We start from the raw sequence: 23,988 nt of genomic DNA on the forward strand, positions 1-23,988 counted from the left end.
AGCCCACCACTACGCCAAAGTACTCCAATGACAGTGGGTCCTAACGCTAAAGCCTTCCTACGGAGGTACTAAACAAACCAAACGTGAAATCCCAACACATAGCAATGAAACATACCTGTAGACTGCAGGCTGCAGACTGAGACAAACGTAACGGGTGGGGCTCACCTTATAAAGGAAACAGCTGAAGCAAAGAGCAGGACTAGAAGCAAGGAATGGAAGATCAGAACAGAGCATATGGAAATCCAGGAACGGATTGAAGTAAAACATAGAAACTGAAGCAAGATTGAGATATGCAGCTCCGCAGCCTGGGTAGAACGTGACAATAATACATGGGAGACCAAATCAAATCTGAGACCAGCGCAAAGTGACACTGAAGCAGCAAATCCCAGTAACGCTCAGCTGGGTATAATGGGGAATCCTGCCATACAAAGCGGGCACATTGAAAGGGCACATGGTGGGCGATGCGTCTATTTGTAATGAATCTTTACTTTCGTCCATTACAATCAACAGAAAAGAAGCTGGGGAGACTGGGAGACAGCAGCGGAAAGAGACAAATGGCAGAGCAGTCTGGGGAAACTGGCAGATGGCAGTGAATTCTGAAGAGACTGGGAGAAGACAGCAGAGTGTGGAAAACTGTCAGAAGACGATGGAGACAGGCAAATGGCAGGAGAGTGTGGGGAGACTGGCAGCGGAGAATGGCAAATAGCAATTGAGTCTGGTCAGACTGTCAGATGGCAGAGACTAGGTGGGGGACTGGCAGATAGTAGTGAAGACGGGCAAATGGCAGTGGAGTCTTGGGAGAGTGGCAGAAGGCAGCAGAGACGGGCAAAGGGCAGCAGAGTATGGCGAGACTGGCATAAAGCACCAGACTTTGACAGAGGGCAGGAGAGACTGGTAGACAGTAGCGAAGTCTGGGGACACAGACAGAAGGCAGCAGAGTGTGGGGAGACTGGCAGAAGGCAGTGGACATAGACAAATGGCCGCAGAGTCTGGGGAGAAAGGAAGATGGCTTCAGAGCGCGGGGAGACGGCAACAGAGACCGGCAAATGGGAGTGGAGTTTGGTGTGACTGGCTAACGGCAGTGTACTCTGAGGAGATTGGCAGACAGCTACAGAGATGGGTAAATGACACTGGTGTCTGGGGAGACTGGCAGAAAGCAGCGGAGTCTGAAGAGACTGGCAGAAGGTAGCGGAGTGTGGGGACACTGTTAGACAGTAGCAGAGACGGGTAAGTAGCAGTGGCGTCTGAGGATATTCACAGAAAGCAGTAGAGTCTGGGGATATTGGCAGATGGCAGCAGACTATGTTAGACAGCAGAGCAGACTGGCAGATGACAGCGGATTCTGGGGAGACTGGCAGCCGAGTCTGTGGGGACTGGCAGCCGAGTCTGGGGAAACTGGCAGGTGGCAGCTGAGTCTGGGGAGACTGGCAGGTGGCAGCCGAGTCTGGGGAGACTGGCAGGTGGCAGCCGAGTCCGGGGAGACTCTCAGGTGGCAGCCGAGTCCAGGGAGACAGTAGCCGAGTCCGGAGAGACAGTAGCCGAGTCTGGAGAGACTCTCAGGTGGCAGCCGCGTCCGGGGAGACAGTAGCGGTGTCCCGGGAGACAGTAGCGGAGTCTCAGGAGACTGGCAGATGGCAGAAGAGTGTGAGGAGACTCGCAGAGGGCATCACAGATGGGCAAATGGCACTTCCTCAGTTTATCCAGGGATTATCTACTCACGCAGCAACGATAAGAGTTCTGTCTCCACCGAGTCCGACTCAGGGAGGTCACACCATGACAAATTCTAATAACACAGAAATAATACACAATGCAATGGTTAAACTAATTAACACTTACCTCTCTGGCTTATATTTAAAGGAACACTTTAGGGCCCCACTTTTTCCAAGGCACTTTGGAAGTAATTTTATATGTATTCTCTTACTTAAAGGAAGACGGGGAAATGCTGTGCTTGCCTACGGATTAAACTATGCATCATACAGGGCTGGCTCTCGAATTAAAATCTACATACTACAGGGCTGGCTCATTAACCAAATTAACACTTTTGTTAATGTATATGCTCCTAACTGGTTCTCGCTACGTTTTTTTGAATCTTTGATTACTAAAATCGACACACTTCAGAGTGGTATTCTCTTGATGGGAGGCGATTTTAATGCTGACCGTAGCTTTTCTAGATCAGATTTAAAAGGATCTGGTAGTTCCTCTCCTGGAATTTAAGAATTTCTGTTACAGAACTCTCTGTATGACTGTTCAAGAGTTTTCCATTCAACAGAGAGAGATTATACCTTTTATTCAAATATGTATCAAACATATTGACGCATAGATTGTTTCTTGATAAAAGCAAAACATTTAAATGTAGTGAGAGATTCCAAGATCGGATCATGCCCCGGTGTTTTTGTAGATCTCTAATAACTTAGATTATAATATTAGAAATAACTGGAGGTTAAATGAATCTATACTGATAAACCCAATAAATAAACAAGAACTGATAATTGAGGCTCAGCTATTTCTAGAGAATAACAATGTACTAACCCAGACAGTAGTACTTTGACTCCAATTACTATAGATTGAGCCAAGCACTGACCATGGTACAGTAAGCTTACATCACTACATGCTGAGCCAAACACTGATGGTGGTACAGCACAACTCTCACCACTATATACAGAGGCAGGCATTGACGGTTGTACACTATAACTCCCATCACTATATACTGAGCAAGCTACTAATGGTGATACATTTTAACTCCCATCACTTTAAAGTAAGCCAGGAATGATTGTTGTTCACCATAACTCCCACCACTAAATACGGAGCCTGACATTGAAGATGATACAGCTAATTATGTAGGAGTTTCTCATCATGTCAATCAAAGAAAAATACTAGGCAAATATATATATATATATATATATATATATATATATATATATATATAGATTGTACTTAGTGACAACAAGGCTGAAAGCAAAAGCATGTTGAAGCTGGCGCCATGGGTACATGGTACCCACTCTATGCAGAGACACTGTTTGTGCTCTGCATCACTAGTGTAGCAGGGTCATGCAAGGTGCGTTACACATGACCCCGCTATAGTACCAATGCATGGCACAAAAAGTGTGAGCTGCAGGGGAGACATAACTCCTTGAGTTAATAGGGAGAGGGGCATAGTATGTATGTTTCTTTATATATCTGTATGTACAGTATGTACAGTATGTTTACAGTATATATATATATATATATATATATATATATACCGTATTTGCTCGATTATAAGACGACCCCGATTATAAGACGACCCCCCAAAATCAAAATATTAATTTAGGAAAAAAACAAAAAGCCTGAATATAAGACTACCCTATAGGGAAAAAGTTTTACCAGTAAATATTAATTAATGTAAATTATTTTCATGTTTAATAAAAGCTATGATTGAGAAAAATATATTTTTTAAATTTCCTTTTATTTGCCAACCTGCCCCCCCCAGTTATGCCACTCTGCCCCCAGAAATGCTTTATACCCCCCTATTTGCCACTCTGCCCCATGATATGCCTTATACCCCTGTATGCCACTCTGGCATATAGGGGGTTAAAAGGCATATCATGGGGCTGAGTGGCATATAGGGGGGTATAAAGCATTTCTGGAGGTATATAGGCATATCATGGGGCTGAGTGGCATATAGGGGGTTAAAATGCATTTCTGGAGGTCCAGAAATGCATTTTAACCCCCTATATGCCACTCAGCCCCATGATATGCCTTTTAACCCAGCATGTACTGGCTGCCTTGGCTTGATAGGAGTGTGATTGCTGTTAGCAGTTTGATATATATTTATATATCAAACTGCTAACAGCAATCACACTCCTATCAAGCCAAGGCAGCCAGTACATGCTGGAACCTGGGGATGATAGCAGTGGGATTACAGCCTCCATATGCCATGCTACAACCCCCACCCCCCTTACACATCCATGCTATCACACACACACTCACACTCATTCACAAACATTTAAATACTCATTCATTCCCTTAATCACACACACTTCACACATACTCAAAAACCCTCCCCCACCCACTCACCTGAACTGCAGATCTCCCACTCGCAGACTTCTGCAGGGGACCGGCTGTAGCAACTTCTCTGGCCCCGCCCTCAGAGGAGGGAGGGGGGAGATAGAGTTCTGTGAGGACGCTGCAAGCTTCCTGCCCTGCTTCTAACAGAAGAGACGCTGCTCGCGACCGGTAAGCAGCATGGCGCCAGCATTTTTTTGGGGTCTGATTAGAAGACGACCCCGATTATAAGACGAGGGGTATTTTTCAGAGCATTTGCTCTGGAAAAAACCTCGTCTTATAATCGAGCAAATACGGTATATATATATATATATATATATATATATACCAGATAGGCTGCCAGATAGGATGATACGGGTCCCCTGCAGCGCTGCGGGGATCTGGATCTTAGTCTTGTAGTCAGACCTCTATTTGAGGTCTGATTAGAAGACGACTTTGCATATAAGACGGGGGGTATTTTTCAGAGCATTTGCTCTGAAAAAACCTTGTCTTATAATCGAACAAATACGGTACCTTAAAAAATGTACAGCTCTGAGTATAGAATGCACAGGATGAAGAGGATGATGACACTAGATTTCTCCGCATTGTGATCAAAGTCAAGCGCACATTATCAGAAGTAGGGAAAATACATTATTTATACACTCAGAAGTTTCAGGTTGCTATATATATGTTTGAAGAAAAGGCATTGCTGATTAATGATTACAGCAAACCATACAGAATATTACAAAGAAATCACAAAACCTTAATCTGTCCTTTTCAGGTTGATCATCCGCAAGTTCATTGTAAATGTGGTCCAGCACTTCCCGGTATTTATATTCACTGTCAAAAGTCAGAGAGCCCTCTGCAATTCCAGTGATTTCCGGAAGTGAGTCATCCGGCGCTTTCTTCTCACCCTTTTCATCTTCACAGTTATCAGACCGGCCAGGTAGATCCGAATAAATCTTCATTTTACCTGCCATCACTGAAGCTGGGAAACCAAGATGACACCAAGAACATTAGAATCATTAAAACTACAATAACTATAATATTGCATAATATTAGACTTGTGCATTCGTTTCCATACAAATGCGTTTTCATGCGAATGCAACATTGGGCAAATGAAAATTGGCCGTAATTTTAACTAAAAAAAAAGAGTTTCTCTAAATCCTTTAAAATCCAAAAACATCCGAGCTGCTGTAAATCTCATCCCATGAATTGCACCTGGACCCACGTTGCACCTATAGGTCTTGATTTAATAATTGAATATTATAAATATCCCTCAAGATTGTAAGCTTGCGAGCAGGGCTCTCTCTATCTAATGTATCAGTTTGTCTTAGTCTGTCAATTCTTGTCTCGTCAGACCCCTTGAATGTATTGTATCAAGCGCTGCATAAACTGCTGGCACTATATAAATAAAAGATAATAATAATAATGCTAATAATAAATATGTGCAGGAATATTTCTCTACCAAACACATTATACAGAGAGATTCCCAGCTGCTGCTTCATGTTAAAGTTACTTTGTTACATGTGAATAGCGGAGCCGATGAGTTTTACAGCAGCTCGGATGTTTCTTCTGGGCGTTTATTTCTTTGCAACCAGACAGAAGAATGGGATTTCCAAAAACAAAAATATTGGACAAATTTTGTCCGTTCCGGAGACGGACATATTTCACAGAATACGAAGACATCGTTTCTACTGAAAACTAACACAAAATAAACTTTCAACATAATATACATAAAATTGCTTTAGGTTTACTCCCTTGTGACCAATGATGTACGTCATGAAAAGATGGTAGCACAGAACTCATGATGTACCTGGTACATAACCGGTTAAATCGCTCCCACATCAACGAGATCAACAAGAGCATGGGGGGGGGGCACTGCTGCTGATGGCTCCCCGATCAGAGCTGTCAATCAATGGCAGATCTTCCATGCTACAGCCAATCACATGCATGGAAAAAGTCAAAAGACAAAGGTGATGCTTGCAAGCATTGCCTTTGTCTCGGCTCTCAGTGATTGTGAACGGGTTTTTTTTACTATATTTAATTTTTATTTTTATTTTGTATGGTTAGTATGGTACTTAGTAGGGAATGTTTTAGATATGGAAAGGAAGGTGTTAAAAAAATGAAACAGGAATCTAGGGTGATTTGTAAATTAGGGATATGTTAAGCAATAAAATGTTTGGTAATTGTTCATTTTATATATCTTTTATATATAAAACTTTATTTCATAAAGAAATTGCTTCACATATATGAATAGGAATTTTGAGAAAATCCCTACTTGTCCAAAAAAAATGTATATAATTCATGTGCGTACACGAACTGAGAAATGGGAACATAGCTGTTTAAGTCGTGTAGTGATTTTGGTGTTTTAATCCATTAGTAAAATGAAACAATAAGCCCTAACATACCTGTTACAATGAGATGAGGAGTGGATGCGCAACAGATGAGTAATAGCAATAGTCCTGCAGTATAACAACTACAGGGATTTGCTACAAAAGATTGGCTTGTAAGTTAGAATTTCTGTGTTTATAACTCAGAATAAGTCAGTTTGTCCAAACGTGACCTACTATCGCTACTCTCAGTAATAGAGTGATTGTCTGGGCTCGTGATCCCCTAATGCATACACTTAGAATGTGTGACATCACAAAGCTATGACACAACAATTGACCAGTTACCATGGTGATGATGTAAACAGTCATGTGGAATTCAATAGCCTTGCAAAGTAGCAGTTATGCCGGTGTATTAAGCTTTCTTTATAATGCAATGAAAAGATATTAATGATAAAAGTTTTAGTGTGCTTGTGTACTATGAGCCCAGAACACAATTTATTTGGTGTAATAAATACAGTTTCAACAAGAAACGACAAACGGTATATAATATTAAAAAAGAAAATATTTATTTCACATGTAAATTATAGTAGTACATAATAATATAGGTATTTAGGGAATTTATATAGTTTTATACTATCGCTGCTCTCAGTAACAGAGTGCTTGTCTGGGCTCGTGATCCCCTAATGTATACACTTAGAATGTGTGACATCACAAAGCTGTGACACAACAATTGACCAGTGAACATGGAAATGATGCACTGCCATGCCAAAATTGTAGTGGGAAGTGGGTGTGTCACGGTGACATCATAAAGCTGTCAATGATGTAAACAGTCATGTGGAATTCAATAGCCTTGCAAAGTAGCAGTTATGCTGGACTGCTAAGCTTTCTTTTTAATGCAATGAAAAGGTATTAATGATGAAAGTTTAAGTTTACTTGTTTCATATCAGTCCCTGTGTGCTTCTGTCCTATTTGTTGTCCATCTTGTTTATGAACCCAGAACACAATGTATTTTGGTTTAATGACTACAGCTTCAACAAGAAGCTACAGACAAACGGTAATCCCTACTTGCCCCCGAAAATGTATATATAATTTGAGTGGGTAGACTAACTGAGAAAAACAGAAATAACTGTTAAAGAAAGAAATAGGAAAAACTCGTACAATAACCCTGTCCCTTAATGGTGCACGGGGTGTATGCTCCTTGTTTGATGTTATGAGTGATTTTGGTGTTTTTATCCATTAGTAAAATGAAACAAAAATCCCGAACATACCTGTTACAATGAGATGAGGAGTGGATGCGCAATAGATGAGTAATAGCAATAGTCCTGCAGTATAACAACTACAGGGATTTGCTACAAAAGATTGGCTTGTAAGCTAGAATTTCTGGGTTAATAACTCAGAATAAGTCAGTTTGTCCAAACGTGACCTACTATCGCTACTCTCAGTAATAGAGTGATTGTCTGGGCTCGTGATCCCCTAATGCATACACTTAGAATGTGTGACATCACAAAGCTATGACACAACAATTGACCTGTTACCATGGAGATGATGCACCACCATGCCAAAACTGTAGTGGGAAATGGGTGTGTCACAGTGACATCATAAACCTATCAATGATGTAAACAGTCATGTGGAATTCAATAGCCTTGCAAAGTAGCAGTTATGCTGGACTGCTACGCTTTCTTTTTAATGCAATAAAAATGTATTAATGATAAAAGTTTTAGTTTACTTGTTTCATATCAGTCCCTGTGTGCTTCTGTCCTATTTGTTTTCTACCTTGTTTATGAGCACAGAACACAATTTATTTTGGTGAAATAACTACAGTTTCAACAATAAACTACAAACGGTATATTATACTAAAACAAGAAAATGTTTATTTAACATGTAAATTATAGTAGTACATAATAATATAAGTATTTAGAGAATTTATATAGTTATATTTATATAGTTGGGGAAAATGTCTAAGTAGAACAGCAGCTTTAATTTAGAGAAATCAGGAAGATGCATTATGCATTATTCCCCCAGATATAGAGATATGCCTTATATCCCCTGATATTCCACTGTGCCCCCCTGACATGCCTTATAACCTCCTATATGCCACTCTGACCCCAGATATGCCCCTCTGCCCCCCAAATATGCCTTTTACCCCTTATATGGTCATGTCACACTGGTGCTCCATCATAGAAGCCCCAGTAGAGGACAGTAGTGGAGGATGTCTGCGCGCATCGCACAGACACCCGCCGGCTGTCAGAGAGGAGGATCCGGGTCCCCTGCAGCGCTGTATTATTATCCAACCACTAATTAAGGTCTGATTATAAGACGAAGTGTATTTTTCAGAGCATTTGCTCTGAAAAACCCTAATTTTATATTCCATAAAATCGATTCAACATTGTCGATTAGAATTTTTTTCTCTCACGCAGTATAATTTACCCGTTTATATATATATTTATGACAATAATATTGTGTTGTTCTTGGGTACCAATTTGCCTTTTTATAAGTTTTCTTCCACCCATCCTGGATTTATAGGATCTTAACCCTGCGTGGCCAATGCAGCCTTTCTTGGATATTGTACCCTGTGCATGGCTGTTAAACACACAGTGGCGGCAGAGTGCGATAGAGACGCTTTTATAAAGAAGAAAACGCTTTAAACATATTAAGAGAAAAACGGATTTTAATTTCATTTCCAAGTGCATTCCATGTTATGTGCATTTACATATCCGTGAGCAATTCTAATATGAAACGTGGCTGTTGCTTTATTATTATATATTATATTCTCGTATACAGTACACATTGTGCAAGTGTCAGTCACCGAGCGGGCGCCAGAGACAGACAGACACACCGAGCAGAGACAGACAGGCAGACAGACAAGCAGACACACCGAGCGGACGCCACTGACAGACGGACACACACACCGGGCAGACGCCAGTGACAGCCAGAGACACACCGAGCGGACGCCAGAGACACATCCCCCCTCCCGAACGGACACCGGCGCGCATCAGTTCAATGCATTTCCACTCATTTCAGTCTCCAGTTTCCGGCAGTACTTTGTACCATGTGATCAGTCACATGATCTGACAACCTCTTTAGAGTCCTACTGGGTAGGAACTAGCAGCTGTTTGGGCTTTGTGGGCGTCAATGCTGGCACAGTGAGGAAGCGGGCACCTGAGGGGTTTGGCCTGTCGTGACGGACCAGAGGGCAATGTTTTTGCGGGAGCTGGAGCGCAGTGATGGGACGGTTCTGGCGATTCAGCAGCTGAGCTCCGGAGACGTAGGCTGCGTGGTGTGGGACGCCGCTATCGTACTATCCAAGTTCCTGGAGGGCGAGGAGTTTGTGGGCCCTGGATTCCATAAGCTGAGGGGGAGATCGGTTCTGGAGCTGGGGTCTGGCACCGGCATTGTAGGGATCATGGCGGCAACCCTCGGGTAAGTGGCAGATCTGGTGCCACACAATGTAAATAAATGATATATATTCTTTATGAGGAGAGTAATAAATCTCAACTATAATTTTATAACCCTTTTAGAAATATGAATGAAACCAAGTTATGTTTTTTCATTAACTTGGCATAATCAATACATATAGGTTATATAGGTGCCTGTGTGTACGTGGATATACATTTATAGATTCATTCAGTACATTAAAAATATCGCCTGCTCCCTTATAAAACACTACAGCATGACTTCCAACGCATACCTACCAAGTGTCCCGAAATCCCTGCTTCCCTCTTTCCTCACGGATGCCCCTGTTTTGTATGTACTCAGAATATCGGACGCTGCTGGCCCATTTCCCACCCGCCATGATAATATTCTAAAAGCAGATTTTTTTTTCCTTTTAGCTCCAAAATATCCATTGATCATTCTATGCTTTTGATCTTTTACTTGGCACGACTATTCTTTCATTCTAAGTACAATTTATTTTCTGTACAGGGCAGACGTCACGTTGACGGATCTTGAAGACTTGAAGGACTTGATGAACGTGAACATTGAAAGCAACAAGGATCTAATCACCGGTAGCTGCCGAGCGAAGGTACTAAAATGGTTTGTATATCTCGGCTTGGTGGCAATAGGTTCTCTTTACTAGGATATGATTCGCCTTTAAATAATTAATCATGTTGTTAATACTTGGGGATATGTTTTCTTTTTCAGGGGTGAGGATGTCACAGAGTTCCTGCCTTCACCTAACTACATTTTGATGGCGGACTGCATATACTATGAAGAGGTGTGGGTACTTCCGTATTTATTACATGGCTCAAAAGAGATCTTGTCTAAAATGGAAATGTGATGGCAGATATGTTCCATTTAGCCCATCTAATCTGCTGGGGTTTTTTTTGGGGGGGGTCCCCTCCTGGTGTTAAAGACTCAATTCTTGATCTTGGTTTTGGGTAGGCCTATACCTATGGGACTCATGTTTAAATGTTCTTACTGCATTAACCTGCTGCAATCAGGCTGGTTCAGGTATTAGAATAGTGTGTATCATATGTGCCCACCTTGGTGCTGTGACACCCCTGAATGTTATTTGCTATATGTTTATTATGTCCGTCCTGTGAGTAGTTCCCTCATTAGGGTAATGTATAAAATCTGTATATGTATTGTAAGGGCCACTGGGCGGTATGCTAGGGGAGTAGGGATAAAGACATAAGTCTTGGACTTAACTCTGTCTCACCAATGGACCAATCAATTGGTCCATTGGTGAGATAGACTTAAGTCAAAGACTTACATCAATTTTATTTCATGATCTCACCAGGTATATTGAAATACTGTCATTATCAACACATGTAAACCTCTTTATTTTTTGTTATTAATACAGTCCTTGTGTCTGCTGCTGAAGACCCTTAAAGATCTCTGTAGCCTGGAGACTTGTATCCTGTGCTGTTACGAACAAAGAACCACTGGGAAAAACCCTGAAATTGAAAGAAGATTTTTTGAGGTGAGATCATAGAGCCCCCCTTGATAGGTTTAAATATTTCTGCTTCTGCAGATTGTTAAACACATTTTTGTTGCTAGTATCAGTTTATCCGTCCTTGGTCTGTCGTTTTTGTCTGGTCTACTAAACAAACAGCCTGTTCCTCCATAATACTGCCCGTGGTAAACGTTAGAATGGCTCTGTCTCAATCACTCAGCTCTGGAGCTCTGACTAATATAGCCTGTGGGAAAAAAGGATTCCATTATCGTGGCTCTAAGAGTCAGCTCAGTGTGTTGCTTGAGCAGGGAAAGTCACCCTAAATATCACATGACTGGCAATGTCGGTCTGCAGATAAAAGGGGGTATAATGGGACAATATTAGATAAAACCAATATTTTTGTATACAGGTCTTTGTGTTATGGTACTACAGGCAGACAACCTGTCTCTCTTGTTCTGATCCCAAAGATCTTCTGCATCCCTTTCACTACTTTTTCATGAGCTGCTCAAATAAATGTTTCGTACCCAGAACCCTTGTGAATAGTATTTCTTGAACTATGAGAACAATTCACCTGAGGTGTGATTTAGTGAACCTCGTCTTTACATAATCCTTAGTTTCAATTGTAGCTTCTGAGGGGGATTATGGAACATGGTGGGAGAACACAGGCATCTGTTCAGAAGTAAAAAGTGCTTTAGGAAGCATAAGTGAGGCACTTCAGGCTTGTTTTTATTTACACAGAGCAGCCACGGTTATCTTAGTTGTGTTTTTCCAAGTTCAACGGAACTATACAGCTCTCCGTTATTTCCGTGTTCATGTAAGCAGCAGTCATGTTAGTATTGGCCTGTAGTTGCCTAGTATGGGTTGTAGCATGGATCAGTGCTGATCATGGGGAGAATGCATAGAGAGCTCATGAACATCTTCTCCCAAAGCCTATATGTTTTTGAGCTGGTAACTGCTAGTTCTGCCTTGCTGACCTGAGGAGGTAGCCACCAGAGAGGGGCAAATGAGCAAGAGTTGGAAGTCCCTTTGGTTTCTGTGTTAATTGAGTGACATTTAGCAATTTACCCCAGATTTCCTCTTCTAAATATAGCCTATATATCATATTTCCTCAATTTCTTTTTAGCTGCTGGGGGTTGACTTTGAGTTTGAAGAAGTACCTTTGGAGAAACACGATGCAGAGTACCAGAGTGAAGACATTCATATCCTGAGAGTTTATAAGAAAAAATAGGTATCACTATCCACAATCTGCCTCATATTTACACATTTCACAGGAAAGATAATTACCTCTTAGAAATAGCATACTTTCCAAATGGCGGTTTAGCTCTTGTTGCGCTGGTGTGTGTTCTCTGGTTTGATGCATACATTGTCAGCCATGCCTGCGTATTGCACTGTTCAGAATCTGCTCTAGTTTCTAACTGCACTACGAGAAACAAAATATATGATTCAAATAAAATCCTTGGATTTTTAGAAGGGTAACATGGAAACAATTCTGTTTGGATACAGGCCCCAGCCGCGTGGCCAGCTTTGACTGCTTGCCACCATTAAGCACAAGCTGCAGCAGATCCAGATGCCTCCAACCTGGTCACAGCCATTCACCGGTTTTATGGCGATGGAGAAAATGTGACGTCCAGGACCAGCGAGCAAAGCCCTGGAAAACGGTGCTGCTAGACAAGGAGCAAACTGGCACTGACTCTATTGCTGGAAAATAATCTGTGGATTAAGGCTGGAGCGCTTATTCAGTTAATGAATGTGCTGTAACCAGCAAATGTGTAAATTAAAATGTTATTCAAACTTTTTTATTCCCAGTTAAGTTCAAAAGGTTCATTTTTTTATTTTTTTTTATTTTGCAATATAAAACGGTGAGATCAATAACGGCTGCCTTCTGTTCCCTTGCAAGCACGCTGTGTTTCGGAAATAAAACGGATTCTCTTTCAATAAATTGGTTCTTGTCATTAAGAGTATTGGGTTCTGAAACCTAGCTGCGACCACTGAACACCATTTGTTTTGCCTTAAAGCAGAGTCTTTAGTTTGCCTTTTTTTTATTTTTTATTTTTAGGGTCTACTCACTAAATGGAGAATGGTTTCAGCACCCAGGCATCGCTATATATTATATTATAAGGCGTCATCCTCCTGTGAACTTCTGCTGCAGGGAGACCTTGGCTGCCCCTGTATAATATTTTCTCCGTCTTACCCATTGAATTATACATTTTTCAGGGTCAGCTCACCCATCTTTTTGGAGAAATTTGCTAGGGATGGCCCCTTATAATGGATAGTAAAATGTGCAACTTTCCTACAAGCCCTCCTGACAACACTCAATTTACTCGAAAATCTTCTATAATACTATCTTTCCCAAACTTTAGAGATTGTGTCAGACATGATTTCATGAAAATTAGTTCCGAATTAAGCATGCGTATTATGTGACATTTTAGAGTAATCTTGAACGGCCACCAGTGCTGAAATTTGCTGCAACACGATTGCAATGGTTCACTGGAACGCCCGTCGGGCAGAATGTTATGTATGGATCCGTCGCCGTTATCTGTAGTTAAAAGGTGCGCGTTTCTGCGGTGACTTTTGGAGAATGGTGGTCAGATACCTCTGTGTTCATTGATTTCACTTCCTGGTAATAAGGTCAGTTGGAGGAAGGAAGGTGGCGATTCTTTGCTTCCCAAGAGATTCTTGGCAGTTGCTGTCGAAACCATTGACCTTCATGTGATCTTTAGATCTTTGTACTGAACTCAGATGAAAGGTGTTTTTCCCCCTTCAAGTCCGCTGTAAGCAACTCTGTGATCAGGGAACCGTGGACATTGTAAGTACTTTCATATGTATTCGTTAAATAAAGGAGAAGAGGACACTTGTCTTTAGGGCTGCATTGCATCGCCCTCTCCGCTGTCATTCTGTATGTTGGTGTTGGGGGTCTTTTTAGAACCCCTCTAACTCTTGTGCATGCTGGAGAAGAGGTAATGTAAATAGAACATGTCATTTACATGACCAGGTTCTTAATATACACAGCACAGTCAGCAGCTATAAAGTGATCTTATCCCCTTGGGGTTATCATTGGGGAGGAAGGAAAGGGTGTGCACTGGTGTTAACATGGAACTCTTACCTACTTTTATCGGGGTCACGTGATCCTGAGGCTGCTTGCATGGTGTGTGAACAGCTTGAGAGAAAGCTGCTGGAGAGGTAAGCAGGGTGGGCGGGAGGTGTGATGTGTATACAGAGGCGTATCTACTGAAAATAGCACCTATGGCAAGCACTGAAATTGCGCCCCTGTCCAAATATCTAAAACCCATTTACTAGCCCCTGCTGCCTATATATATATTAGACCCTGCTGCCGATAGCAGGTATAGATCAACACTAGAGCTGAAACAACGAATCGATAAAATCGATAATAATCGATAACGGAAATCGTTGTCGACGATTTCCGTTATCGATTAATCGAGTGATCGATTCGTCGTTGGAGCGCTCGGCTCCTTTTACCTACCTCCGCCAGCGTTCCCCGCTTCTGCTACACAGCTCTGCAGTCTCCGCCTTCTTCAAGCTACGTGACCACGGATGTGACGCGCTTCAACTATCAAGATTTCAATAAAGTTTTCAATTTGAAGTTGGAAGAGGAACGAGTCCGTAGCGGAGGTAAGTATTCTTTATGTCTATTGTCTATGTGCGAGACTGGGTGCACGGCAGAGAGTGAGTGAGTGAGTGAGTGAGTGAGTGAGTGAGTGGGTGGGTAGGTGGGTGTACACGGCAGAGTGTGAGTGGGGGTGTACGGCACGGTGGGGGGCAGGGGATGCAGGGCAGGGTGTGAGACTGGGTGCAGGGCAGGGTGTGAGACTGGGTGCAGGGCAGGGTGGGAGACTGGGTGCAGGGCAGGGTGGGAGACTGGGTGCAGAGCAGAGTGGGGGTGGGGATGCAGGGCAGGGTGTGAGACTGGGTGCAGGGCAGAGTGGGGGTGGGGATGCAGGGCAGGGTGTGAGACTGGGTGCAGGGCAGAGTGGGGGTGGGGATGCAGGGCAGGGTGGGAGACTGGGTGCAGGGCAGGGTGGGAGACTGGGTGCAGGGCAGAGTGTGGGTAGGGATGCAGGGCAGGGTGGGAGACTGGGTGCAGGGCAGAGTGTGGGTGGGGATGCAGGGCAGGGTGAGAGACTGGGTGCAGGGCAGAGTGGGGGTGGGGATGCAGGGCAGGGTGGGAGACTGGGTGCAGGGCAGAGTGGGGGTGGGGGGGGCAAGGCAGAGTGGGGTGCAGGGCAGAGTGTGGAGGGGGCAGGGCAGAGTGTGGGTGGGGGGGCAAGGCAGGGTGGGAGACTGGGCGCAGGGCAGAGTGGGGGTGGAGGGCAGGTGGGGGGGGCAGGGCAGAGTGGGAGACTGGGGGCAGGGCAGGGTGTAAGTGTGGGGCAGGGCAGAATGTGGGTGCAGGGCAGATATTGTTTTTTACTAGATCATAACGAAATAAGAATGTTAATGTAAATTTTAAGTTGTTTTTTAACATCCATTTCATTAAATTATTTTAAATAAACGAAAAATTTGCATATTGTTTTTTTATCCGATTAATCGATTAATCGAAAAAATAATCGGCCAACTAATCGATTATTAAAATAATCGTTAGTTGCAGCCCTAATCAACACACAAACCCAGATCAATTGAAATTCACTTGTGATCTCAGCACTGAAGGTATATATAAAATAAACAGAATCAGACATACAAATCCTGTATTTGCAGGTATACAATAATATATGAAACGTAGCATCGCAGGTATAGATCAAATACATACATGGAAACAGCATTGCAGGTATTAATCAACTGAATAAGACATATTAACCCTGTATTTGCAGGTACACATAAATAATGTATGGAAACATAGCATAGCACATATGGATCTACAGAATAACACAAAAACCCAGCTTTGCAGGTAAAGATCAATTGGAATTCACATAAAAACACGGCATTAAAGGTATATTTAAAACCTGGCGTCCACACTGCCCACATAGAACCTGACCAGCACCCAGATAACACACATAAGATTTGCAATCTTTGTCCCCAAACAGTCCAGCCTGTGCCATCTTGGTCCCCAAGGCTCAAACCTACGGCTAGTGCCATCTTTGCCCTTCCACAATTATACATCTATGATACACAAACATATCATATCATGGGGCACAGTGGCATATAGGGGGTATAAGGCATTTCTGGGGCAGATGTGCATAACTGGGGGCAGGTTGGAAAATAAAAGGAAATAAAAACAAAATAATTTTCTCAATCATATATTTAAAAAAAAAATAGTTTACATTTACATGCTCTGAAAAATACCCCTTATAATTGGGGTTGTCTTATAATCAGACCTCAGGAGTCCTGGATGCTCCTGTCTTAGCCCCCCATTTAACCCCCCCAAACTTACCGCTGCTTCCGACTCCCTGCTGTGTAGTCGGGGCAGCGGGTAGACTTCTACGCGATTCGCAACTTCCGCTGCAGCCGGAAGGAGGTGCAGTTGGCAGCCGGGGTTGTCTATGTCCATCGTGCAGACCTTCCCCGGCTGTCAGTGAGGAGAGTTCTGGGGCAGGGAATTCTCTCTAATAGTCGGGGGAGGTCTGCGCTATGGACGCAGACAACCCCCGCTGCTAACCGCATCTCCTTCCGGCTGCAGCGGAAGTTGCGAATTGCGTAGACGTCTACCCGCTGCCGCGACTACACAGCAGGGAATCGGAAGCACCGTTAAGTGTGTGTGGGGGGGGTTAAATGGGGGGCATAAAGCATTTCTGTAGGCAGAGTGCTCTATGATGCCTTTAACCCCCTTAATGCCTATCTGCCTCCAGAGATGCCTTTTAACCCTCTATACACCACTCTGCCTCCTGAAATACCTTATACCTCCCTATATGCCACTCTGCCCCATAATATGCCTTTCAACCCCCTAAATGCCAGAGTGGCATATAGGGGTATAAGGCATTTCTGGAGGAAGAGTGGCACATAAGGGGTCAAAAGGCATTTCATGGGGCACAGTAGCATATAGAGGGTTAAAAGGCATATCATGGGGCACAGTGGCATTTGGAGGCTTAAAAGGCATATCATGGGCCACAGTGCCATATAGGAGTGGCAAGCCTGGGGGCAGATGTTCATAACTGGAGGGCAGGTTGGAAAATAAAAGGAAATAAAAACAAAAAAAATATTTTTCTCAAACATAGATTTTATTGAAAAAAAAAAGGTTTACATAGTTTACATGAATTAACATTTACTAGGAAAACTTTTTTCCTACAGGGTCGTCTTACATTCAGGCTTTTTCTTTTTTTCCTAAACTAATATTCAGATTTTGGGGGGTCATCTTATAATCGAGCAAATACGGCAATATGTCATTTTTTTAAGCATGGTTAACTTTATAGCACTTTGAATTTAATGATGTTTTAAAGTTTATTTCAGTTATAAAGCCTGAGTGACTGATGTATTTCTACACATCAGATAATAGACTGCTTCCCAGGATTGGGCCTTCTTGGACCAATGAGAAAAGGGGGATATGATGGTTGGCCTATGCAGGGATGCTTTGATTCCTTCTCATTCATTGGTCATTTTTACAGCCATGTAGAAGGTATATAAGCAGAGGTGGAAGTTTCTAGTAGCTTCCTCTACAACCAGGATCCGGCAGAGAGTAGTTCTCGGGTCTGAAGATTTGAATGGCTACTGAGGACTTACACAGCCCCTGATTTAGTTGCTGCGCAGCAGGACATGGACGCTGTTCTGGATTCCTGTCAGAAGTGAAGAGAACGCATGTTGCACTTACATGGGCTTCATGATCCGGTACAGCAGATGCTACCAGGGCTGAGTGGTGATGCCAGGAAAAACCAGTAAGCACAGGATGCCACGCGGAGCCTTCTTCAAGTGGAAACGGGTCCAGGAGGAGCCCATCTTATCCTCTTATAACCAACAGAAACACACCGGGGAGGCCGGCTTCCATGGGAGCTTCCTGGCAGCGAGGGCGCAGTAAGTATTTGTAAGATGTCCAGAGATGCTAAAAAAGAGGTAAAGTTTAAAGAATAATGCAGTAAGGGGTCTTTCCCAGTTTTAGGTCATGTGTATGTATGTATATATGTGTATGTGCAGATGTATGTATACAGGTGGGTATGTTTATATGCTTACGTATGTATACAAGTGGGTATATGTTTTATGTACATATGTATACAGGTGGGTATGTCTATATGTTTATGTGCATATGTATGTATACAGGTGGGTATGTGCATATGTATATATATATACAGGTGGGTATGTGCATATGTTTATCTGCATATGTATGTATACAGGTGGGTTTGTCTGTTTATGTGCGTATGTATACAGGTGGGTATGTCTATATGTTTATGTGCATATGTATGTATACAGGTGGGTATGTGCATATGTTTATCTGCATATGAATGTATACAGGTGGGTATGTCTGTTTATGTGCGTATGTATACAGGTGGGTATGTCTATATGTTTATGTGCATATGTATGTATACAGGTGGGTATGTGCATATGTTTATCTGCATATGTATGTATACAGGTGGGTATGTCTGTTTATGTGCGTATGTATACAGGTGGGTATGTGTGTATGTTATGTTGCATATAGAGGGCTAAAAGGCATATCATGGGGCACAGTGACATATAGGAGTGGGAAGCCTGGGTGCAGATGTGCATAACGGGGCGGGTTGAAAAATAAAAGGAAATAAAAACAAAAATTTTTTCTCAATCATAGATTTTATTAAAAAAAATAGTTTACATGAATTGACATTTACTAGGAACACTTTTTTCCTACAGGGTCATCTTACATTCAGCCTTTTTCTTTTTTCCTAAACTAATATTCAGATTTTGGGGGGGTCATCTTATAATCGAACAAATATGGTAATATGTCATTTTTTTAAGCATGGTTAACTTTATAGCACTTTGAATTTAATGATGTTTTAAAGTTTATTTCAGTTATAAAGCCTGAGTGACTGATGTATTTCTGTGTATTTCTACTTCCCAGGATTGGGCCTTCTTGGACCAATGAGAAAAGGGGGATAGGATGGTTGGCCTATGCAGGGATGCTTTGATTCCTTCTCATTCATTGGTCATGTTTACAGCCATGTAGAAGGTATATAAGCAGAGGTGGAAGTTTCTAGTAGCTTCCTCTTCAACCAGGATCCGGCAGGGAGGAGGTCTGAAGATTTGAATGGTTACTGAGGACTTACACAGCCCCTGATTTAGTTGCTGCGCAGCAGGACATGGACGCTGTTCTGGATTCCTGTCAGAAGTGAAGAGAACGCATGTCGCACTTACATGGGCTTCATAATCCGGTACAGCAGATGCTACCAGGGCTGAGTGGTGATGCCAGGAAAAACCAGTAAGCGCAGGATGCCACGCGGAGCCTTTTTCAAGTGGAAACGGGTCCAGGAGGAGCCCATCTTATCCTCTTATAACCAACAGAAACACACCGGGGAGGCCGGCTTCCATGGGAGCTTCCTGGCAGCGAGGGCGCAGTAAGTATTTGTAAGATGTCCAGAGATGCTAAAAAAGAGGTAAAGTTTAAAGCCTAATGCAGTAAGGAGTCTTTCCCAGTTTTAGGTAATGTGTATGTATGTATATATGTGATTGTGCATATGTATGTTTATTGGTGGGTATGTTTGTGCATATGTATGTATTCATGTGGGTATGTTTATGTATACATGTGTGTATGTTTATGTGCATATGTATGTATACAGGTGGGTTTGTGTATATGTGCATATGTATGTATACAGGTGGGTATGTCTATGTTTATGTTCATATGTATGCATACAGGTGGGTATGTGTATAAGTTTACATGCATATGCATGTATGCGTGCATATGCATGTATACATGTGGGTATGTGTATGTTTACGTGCATAAGTGTGGTGTGTGTTTATGTGCATATGAATGTATACATGTGTGTGTGTTTATGTGCATATGTGCGTATACAGGTGGGTTTGTGTATATGTGCATATGTATGTATACAGGTGGGTATGAGCATATGTATGTATACAGGTGGGTATGTGTATATGTTTACGTGCATATGCATGTATTACATGTGGGTGTGTATGTTTACGTGCATATGTATGTATACAGGTGGTGTGTGTTTATGTGCATATGTATGTATACAGGTGGGTTTGTGTATATGTGTATATGTGCATATGTATGTATACAGGTGGGTATGTGCATATGTATGTATACATGTGGGTATGTTTATGTGCATATATGTATGTATACAGGTGGGTATGTGTATATGTTTACGTGCATATGCATGTATACATGTGGGTATGTGTATGTTTACGTGCATATGTATGTATACAGGTGGTGTGTGTTTATGTGCATATGTATGTATACATGTGTGTGTGTTTCTGTGCATATGTATGTATACATGTGTGTATGTTTATGTGCATATGTATGTATACAGGTGGGTTTGTGTATATGTGCATATGTATGTATACAGGTGGGTAGGTGCATATGTATGTATACATGTGGGTATGTGTATATGTTTACGTGCATATGTATGTATACAGGTGGGTATGTGTATGTTTACGTGCATATATGTATGTATACAGGTGGGTATGTGTATATGTTTACGTGCATATGCATGTATACATGTGGGTGTGTATGTTTACGTGCATATGTATGTATACAGGTGGTGTGTGTTTATGTGCATATGTATGTATACATGTGTGTGTGTTTATGTGCATATGTATGTATACAGGTGGGTTTGTGTATATGTGCATATGTATGTATACAGGTGGGTATCTGCATATGTATGTATACATGTGGGTATGTGTATGTTTACGTGCATATGCATGTATACATGTGGGTGTGTATGTTTACGTGCATATGTATGTATACAGGTGGTGTGTGTGTGTGTTTATGTGCATATGTATGTATACATGTGTGTATGTTTACGTGCATGTATGTATGTATACAGGTGGGTATGTGTATATGTTTACGTGCATATGCATGTATACATGTGGGTATGTGTATGTTTACGTGCATATGTATGTATACAGGTGGTGTGTGTTTATGTGCATATGTATGTATACATGTGTGTGTGTGTGTGTTTATGTGCATATGTATGTATACAGGTGGGTTTGTGTATATGTGCATATGTATGTATACATGTGGGTATGTGCATATGTATGTATACAGGTGGGTATGTCTATGTGTTTACGTGCGTATGTATGTATACAGGTGGGTTTGTGTATATGTGCATATGTATGTATACATGTGGGTATGTGTATATGTTTACGTGCATATGCATGTATACATGTGGGTATGTGTATGTTTACGTGCATATGTATGTATACAGGTGGTGTGTGTTTATGTGCATATGTATGTATACAGGTGGGTCTGTCTATGTTTATGTGCATATGTATGCATACATGTGGGTATGTGTATGTTTACGTGCATATGTATGTATACAAGTGGTGTGTGTTTATGTGCATATGTATGTATACATGTGTGTGTGTTTATGTGCATATGTATGTATACAGGTGGGTTTGTGTATATGTGCATATGTATGTATACAGGTGGGTATGTGCATATGTATGTATACATGTGGGTATGTGTATGTTTACGTTCATATATGTATGTATACATGTGGGTATGTGTATGTATGTATACAGGTGGGTATCTGCATATGTATGTATACATGTGGGTATGTGTATGTTTACGTGCATATGCATGTATACATGTGGGTGTGTATGTTTACGTGCATATGTATGTATACATGTGGGTGTGTATGTTTACATGCATATGTATGTATACAGGTGGTGTGTGTGTGTGTTTATGTGCATTTGTATGTATACATGTGTGTATGTTTACGTGCATGTATGTATGTATACAGGTGGGTATGTGTATATGTTTACGTGCATATGCATGTATACATGTGGGTATGTGTATGTTTACGTGCATATGTATGTATACAGGTGGGTATGTGCATATGTATGTATACATGTGGGTATGTCTATATGTTTATGTGCATATGTATGTATCTATGTGAATGTGCATATGTATGTTTATTGGTGGGTATGTTTGTGCATATGTATGTATACATGTGGGTATGTTTATGTATACATGTGTGTATGTTTATGTGCTTATGTATGTATACAGGTGGGTTTGTGTATATGCATATGTATGTATACAGGTGGGTATGTCTATGTTTATGTGCATATGTATGCGTACAGGTGGGTATGTGTATATGTTTACGTGCATATGCATGTATACATGTGGGTATGTGTATGTTTATGTGCATATGTATTTATACAGGTGGGTTTGTGTATATGTGGATATGTATGTATACAGGTGGGTATGTGCATATGTATGTATACATGTGGGTATGTTTATGTATACATGTGTGTATGTTTATGTGCTTATGTATGTATACAGGTGGGTATGTCTATGTTTATGTGCATATGTATGCGTACAGGTGGGTATGTGTATATGTTTACGTGCATATGCATGTATACATGTGGGTATGTGTATGTTTATGTGCATATGTATTTATACAGGTGGGTTTGTGTATATGTGGATATGTATGTATACAGGTGGGTATGTGCATATGTATGTATACATGTGGGTATGTTTATGTATACATGTGTGTATGTTTATGTGCTTATGTATGTATACAGGTGGGTTTGTGTATATGCATATGTATGTATACAGGTGGGTATGTCTATGTTTATGTGCCTATGTATGCGTACAGGTGGGTATGTGTATATGTTTACGTGCATATGCATGTATACATGTGGGTATGTGTATGTTTATGTGCATATGTATTTATACAGGTGGGTTTGTGTATATGTGGATATGTATGTATACAGGTGGGTATGTGCATATGTATGTATACATGTGGGTATGTGTATGTTTACATGCATATGCATGTATACATGTGGGTATGTGTATGTTTACGTGCATATGTATGTATACATGTGGGTATGTTTATGTATACATGTGTGTATGTTTATGTGCATATGTATTTATACAGGTGGGTTTGTGTATATGTGCATATGTATGTATACAGGTGGGTATGTCTATGTTTATATGCATATGTATGCATACATGTGAGTATGTGTATGTTTACGTGCATATGTATGTATACAGGTGGTGTGTGTTTATGTGCATATGTATGTATACATGTGTGTGTGTTTATCTGCATATGTATGTATACAGGTGGGTTTGTGTATATGTGCATATGTATGTATACATGTGGTTATGTGTATATGTTTACGTGCATATGTATGTATACAGGTGGGTATGTGCATATGTTTATGTGCATATGTATATATACAGGTGGTGTGTGTTTATGTGCATATGTATGTATACAGGTGGGTTTGTGTATATGTGCATATGTATGTATACAGGTGGGTATGTGCATATGTATGTATACATGTGGGTATGTCTATATGTTTATGTGCATATGTATGTATACATGTGGTTATGTGTATATGTTTATGTGCATATGTATGTATACATGTGGTTATGTGTATATGTTTACGTGCATATGTATGTATACAGGTGGGTATGTGCATATGTTTATGTGCATATGTATGTATACAGGTGGTGTGTGTTTATGTGCATATGTGTGTACAGGTGGGTTTGTGTATATGTGCATATGTATGTATACAGGTGGGTATGTGCATATGTATGTATACATGTGGGTATGTCTATATGTTTATGTGCATATGTATGTATACATGTGGTTATGTGTATATGTTTATGTGCATATGTATGTATACATGTGGTTATGTGTATAT

General features: G+C 41.4%; 1 protein-coding gene across 1 annotated transcript; it reads left to right on the forward strand.

Moving 5' to 3' along the window:
• Window positions 1–976: 976 nt before the first annotated feature.
• Window positions 977–13,202, forward strand: LOC128504420 (protein N-lysine methyltransferase METTL21D-like). Its single transcript, XM_053474449.1, has 8 exons — window positions 977–1,185; window positions 4,805–4,909; window positions 7,304–7,410; window positions 9,521–9,776; window positions 10,278–10,388; window positions 10,497–10,569; window positions 11,158–11,277; window positions 12,374–13,202. Exons 1-8 carry the CDS (start codon window positions 977–979, stop codon window positions 12,476–12,478), a joined length of 1,086 nt encoding a protein of 361 aa, XP_053330424.1. The 3' UTR covers window positions 12,479–13,202.
• The last annotated feature ends 10,786 nt before the right edge of the window (window positions 13,203–23,988 follow it).

The sequence above is a fragment of the Spea bombifrons genome, chromosome 9 (genome assembly GCF_027358695.1).
Source record: "Spea bombifrons isolate aSpeBom1 chromosome 9, aSpeBom1.2.pri, whole genome shotgun sequence".
NCBI lineage: Eukaryota > Metazoa > Chordata > Amphibia > Anura > Pelobatidae > Spea > Spea bombifrons.